Genomic DNA, 5733 nt, shown 5'->3' on the forward strand with positions numbered 1-5733 from the left:
TCTCTGTCTGCACAGATGCGCAGCAGCTCCCCCCCCCCCCCTTTCTCTACCTCACACCCCCATCCATCCTTCAGCCATACATACACACACACAAGCAGTGGCGAATCTAAAGGGGGGGTTGAGAGGGTTGGAATCCCCCCACCCTTCCAAGCTGCTGCAGGTGTGATCAAATATGGGAAAGGTTTTGCATATTCAAAGGCTGATTTTTTTTTTCCAAGTGAGCAATTGCCCATCCAGAGTTTTCATGTATCCCATAATCCCTTGCGCACCAGAGAGTCACTGCAGTCAAAACAACATAGAGAATCCACATGATGACAATTGTAAATGAATATTATACTACAAAAATGTAATTTTTTATGCTTTTCATCATGTTAATAAGAGACTGCTGCATGATACCCTGAAAACTTGCTAAAATAGTGGTAACGAATAATCCGTGTCTGTTATGTTTAATCTGCGTGGAATTTAATAAACGCAAACCAGATTTCAGACATATAATATATATTAGTCTGGAACAAAGAGGACAAACAGTGTTGTAAAGAAAAATAATCAAGACGTTAAAGAGCAAACTTCACTTTCTCCCAGAACGACATGATCAGGAAGCGAGTGTAGCTCACAGCAGCTCCCATTGAAAATAACGGAGAGACAGCCTGTGATTCTTGCATGTTTACATAAAATAAACGCAATAACAACGTCTATAAACCCAGAGAATATATTCATGAGAGTTTTAGGCACAAAATAAAATAGTTTTATATTGCGATGTTAATGCTGTTGTCCGTGTGCAGCGGTTAAAGTGCAGCGTGATCAGAGCATCTCAATGCAGTTCTCAATGTTACTGAGATCTCGCAGTGCGGCGAACTCTCCGAGGTTTTGCGGGATTTGAAACCTGAAAAGGGCGGATGAAGAATGAATAATTTCAAGCACTACCATAGGCAGCATTGCACTATGGTAGATATCTCCATGGCCTAATCAGTGGTTCACAGCAAGAGTGAGGGGGTGAAGCCTCAGACGAGTGACATAAGATGCTGGTGCACTCTGCTTTTGAAGGTCATAACACCATTTTCGGTGATGTTGCCAACTATGTTATCTGGCAAGCTGTTCCAGACATGTACTGCTGCATGTATGACAGTCCGGCCAGTAGAGATGGTGCTTGATACAGGCATTGCAAGGGCATGGCGAGGCATTAACAGACTCCTAACAACATATGACTGAGAAAGTAGAGCATGAAGGTCCGTTGGACATATGCTGGTGTGCATTTTGTAGAGAACTGAAACTACTGCCACTTGACGTCTTTGATCGAGAGTTGTGATGTTTCAATTTTCGTGCTTCATCCTCATCCACACCAATAACTCGAAGCACCTTCCTTTAAATGGAGTCAAGCAATCCAAGTGTCGTTGGGCTAGCACTCATCCAAGAGAGTGATGCATACTCCATACTGATTGATGAACGCTGCTCCATGGAAAATTAGAAGATTGCCCATGTCTAAAGCAAAGAATGTGTATTTAAAATGATGGATGTCTTGTTCATGAGTGGGGGTAAATTGCAGTGTGAGGTCATTAGATTAGATAGAACTTTACTGATGCCTTGGGAAGACTCCCTCAGGGAAATTGGGGCTGCGCCTGAGGTTTTACAGACACTGTACCGGACTGTCATGGTGAAGAAAGAGCTGAACCAGAAAGAGAGACTCTCTATGTAGCAGTCGATTTATGCTCCTATCCTTACCTATGGTCATGATCTTTGGGTAATGACCCAAAGAACAAGGCCGCCGATACAACCAGGTGAAATGAGATTCCTCTGTTGGATATCTGGGCTTACACTCTGGGACTGGGTGGGAATCTTGACTAATCTGGGAGGAACTCAGATTAGACCTGCTGCTTCTTCAACACTGAAAGGAGCCACCTAACATTGTTCAGGTATCTGGTGAGGATGCCCCCCTGGTCGTCTCCCTCAGGAGGTCTGCCAGGCTTGTCCAACTGGGAAGAGGCCTTGGGGAAGATGCAGAACACACTGGAGGGACAATATTTCCCAGCTTCCTTGGGAACACCTCTGGATCCCCCAGGAATAGTTAAAGGACTTGGCCAACAATAGGGAAGTGTGAGTTGAGCCGTTTGGTCTACTGTCACCACGATGAGCAGCGGAAAATTAATGAATGCTTAAATGAAGAAAAAAAGATGACCAGAGAGTCCATATTTAGCTTCCCAGATTGCCTTAGAATGCAGCAAAAAGGCTACAGCGTGTTAAAAAAATTTTTCGAGGGGGTGGAAGGGGTGGGAGCAAACCCGGGACACACGTGGTAGGGAGTGCCTACAGCAAACCAAGTAATAATACCACACCACCCCTGGCACCCCAGAGTTATTAGTGTGCCAAAAATAAATACAAAAAAAAAAAAAATCATTGGAAGCCATGTCTGCCACCGAAACAAAGCTTATGACTATGTACAATATGATATTAAAAAGTCACAATTAAGACTTCCTATAAAGCCAGAATTACAACATTAAAAAAATCCATATTTTCTTTTCGTGACTCATGGGACAGATAGTGCAGCAGATAAGAGAATATTTAGAGCAGAATCCTACAAATGGTGATAAAAGCATCAAATTTGGCAGAAATACTCCTCATACAATCCTCTTTTGAAAAAAACAATTGGCCACTTGAATTTTCAGTTGGCGTTCAGGTAGAGGTCAATTGAAGAATTACATAGGAGTCAAAATTAAAAGATGCTCCAATCATATTGAAACCTATGCCACATTATTTGCCTGATCATAAAGATTCCAAAAAGGTATAGTTTGGATGGTCTGTAACTGAATTCTATGGAGTTACGGGATAAAAACAGCAATGGTGACAAAGGTCAGTGTCGGTTTGTACAGGGGTCAAAAGTTAAAGTTGCAACAATTCTGGTAAAAAGTGATGCAAATTACTAGTTGAGTTAACATGGTTTTAAAAACGAATAGTTTGGACCATGTATCATCCTTATCATGTTACGGGGTAACATATGTCACATCATAGAATCCAATAGACATAGACCTTGTTTGACCTTTACTTTGGAGACCAAGCATTAACACAGTCAAAACTATTCCATTTATTAATCCTATTAGCTCAACCAATAATTTGCATCACTTTTTACCAAAATTGGAGCAACTTTAACTTTTGACCCCTGTACAAAATGAAACTGACCATTGTCACCATTCTTGCTGTTTTTATCCCGTAACTCCATAGAATTCAGTCACAGATAGTCCAAACCATACCTTTTTGGAATATTTATGATCAGGCAAATAATGTGGCATAGGTTTCAAGCTAATCCACCTCAACTGGACTACATAATATTATAACGCAAAAGAAACGTATTTGTAAATGCAAAAATTGGTTACACCATTAACTTATTTATACTGAATATGCAGAATTCACATTATTTTTCTGGTTCTTTTGTACAGTAAATGTGAACTGTCTACGCGCACGCACACACAGTGACACTTTATTAGGTACCCCTTTCCACCTCGTAACTTGGCAAATGAATTAGAAACTGGGATGACACATAATATCAGACAACATTACTACTATTATTCTTATTATTGCAGCTAATAGTAGCAGAAGTAGCATTAATATAAGTAGTATATCTTTCGCTGAGAGGAGTCAAGTGCTGCTCACTGTTCCCATCATTTCCCTGAAGGCGCGCTCTTCTCACACGTTCCATCAGTGGCTCCTCCCCCATTTTCCCCCTCCCCTGCTGTGGCCGTCACGTGGTACGGAATCCACCAATCCGAGGTCCCGGTCGGCAGGGAAACAAAGTCCTCGGAGCCGCTGTCGCTGTGTGTGTGTCCGTGTCCCACTCAGTCTGCTGACAACCGCAAGTGTCGACGTTTTTAACTAAAATTAAACATGTAGTTATCACGCTTGCATTCATGAATTGTTGCTCGGAAATGCTGAATGTTTCACCGATTTTTTTTAAAAGTTTTTCACCGCTGACTGTTTATATCCGCCGAGGGAGAGACAAACTTGGGAATAACCGATTTGGAAGCTGATGAGTAACTTTTAAGAGGCTGACCTATGCTAAGCTAATCCGTTAGCCAAACTTCTCTTTAAAAATACCCTAACAGAGTGGCGTGCGAACTTTATATTTTGTCCAACGCAGACTGGATGGATTTCTAAAACAGAACGCCGGAGTTTGTCTTCATTCGGTGTGTGAAAGGTGCAGGTGCGCCTCCTTTTTGGAGCTCCCACGGTAGTTATAACTTGTTCGCTTTAGCATGTTGTCGACTTCATCCTCACACACTTGTGGGATTTTTGGATTTAAACACTTGAACCGCTGCTGTTATTTTATTAGTTGTTTAATCAACCCACAAGACAGTGACATTAGCTAAGAAGTGCCTGGGCTAACGTTAGCTTGTTGGCTAGCTGGGGACGTGGACAGTTGTGGACACTCTCTCTCTCCCACGCAGGACTTTTGACACGCTTTGACCCTGCTGTGGGCTGCTTTGGAGTTCACCAGTGAGGTCTTCATCAGCCAATTTCGCAGACACGAGAAGATGAGTGATTCAACAAGTTGGCTGTAACCGTTTTAAAGTTTGTTCCGAACGCTCTGCACCCTATGGTGCCGCTACGGCTACCGAGCAATGGATGTCTCGCAGGCCGCTTTCCCAAACGGTGAAGGGCGGCCGGGCGGCAGTGGGACCAGGGAGCATGTCTGGACAGATTCCCCCACGGTTCGGGCTTGGGCTCACTCGGCCCCGTTATGCCTGACTCGGTCCCTGTGGACAGCCGCCTTCGACTACGAGGCCAGCGGCGAGGACGAGCTCAGCCTCCGGCGAGGGGATGTGGTGGAGGTGCTGTCCAAGGACGCCGCGATCTCCGGAGACGAGGGCTGGTGGACGGGAAAAATCAACCATCAAGTCGGGATTTTCCCATCCAATTATGTCACTTACCAGCCCGCTATTTACCGCCTCCCTGCCGCCACCGGGTCTGTGGGAGCTCGGGAGGCCGTCCCCAGTTCTCCCGTTCAGATCGCTTTCTGTGAACTGGTGCTGGAGGAGATCATCGGCGTGGGTGGATTTGGAAAAGTGTACCGGGGCACGTGGAAGGGCCAGGAGGTCGCCGTGAAGGCTGCTCGGCAAGATCCGGACGAGGACATAACGGCCACCTCCGCCAGTGTTAAACAAGAAGCAAAACTTTTTTCCATGCTGCAACATCCCAACATTATAAAACTGGAAGGAGTGTGTTTGGAGGAGCCTAACCTGTGCCTGGTTATGGAGTATGCACGAGGAGGTACCTTGAACCGGGTGTTGACCGGGAGGCGCATCCCTCCACACATCCTGGTTAACTGGGCCGTGCAGATTGCACGCGGGATGCGCTACCTGCACGAGGAGGCTGTTGTCCCCATCATCCACCGCGACCTGAAGTCCAGCAATAGTAAGTGTGTATGTTGTGTAGAAAGCAGACCTAAACCTTAATGGGTCGTGTGACCAATGTCTGTATCATTCTGTATTTTATGTATTTGGCGATTTAATTTCACCGAAAACTGAGCTGGAGCACATCAAAATAGCAATGTTCCCTGTTTTTTTTTTTTTTTTTTTTCGAAAATGGGAACTGTGCCATATCAGAATCATCTGGTTGCCACAGCAGATCCCAGGTAGATCTGCATGTTGGTTTGGCACATGTTTTGCACCGGATGCCCCTCCTGACACAGTTTCACATTACATAAACAACGGGCAAGAGTGGGGTTTAAACCAGGAACCTTCTGCA

General features: G+C 44.7%; 1 protein-coding gene across 1 annotated transcript; it reads left to right on the forward strand.

Annotated features, from left to right (window-relative positions):
- Nucleotides 1–3819: 3819 nt before the first annotated feature.
- LOC117523863 (mitogen-activated protein kinase kinase kinase 9-like) lies at nt 3820–5441 on the forward strand. The gene has a single exon (XM_034185478.1). It carries the CDS (start codon nt 4608–4610, stop codon nt 5439–5441), a length of 834 nt encoding a protein of 277 aa, XP_034041369.1. The 5' UTR covers nt 3820–4607.
- The last annotated feature ends 292 nt before the right edge of the window (nt 5442–5733 follow it).

Source organism: Thalassophryne amazonica, chromosome 13 (genome assembly GCF_902500255.1).
Source record: "Thalassophryne amazonica chromosome 13, fThaAma1.1, whole genome shotgun sequence".
NCBI classification, from domain to species: domain Eukaryota; kingdom Metazoa; phylum Chordata; class Actinopteri; order Batrachoidiformes; family Batrachoididae; genus Thalassophryne; species Thalassophryne amazonica.

Bases quoted from the DNA above. Each gene is read 5' to 3' on its own strand.
- LOC117523863 (XM_034185478.1), top strand. From the start codon at position 4,608: ATGGATGTCTCGCAGGCCGCTTTCCCAAACGGTGAAGGGCGGCCGGGC.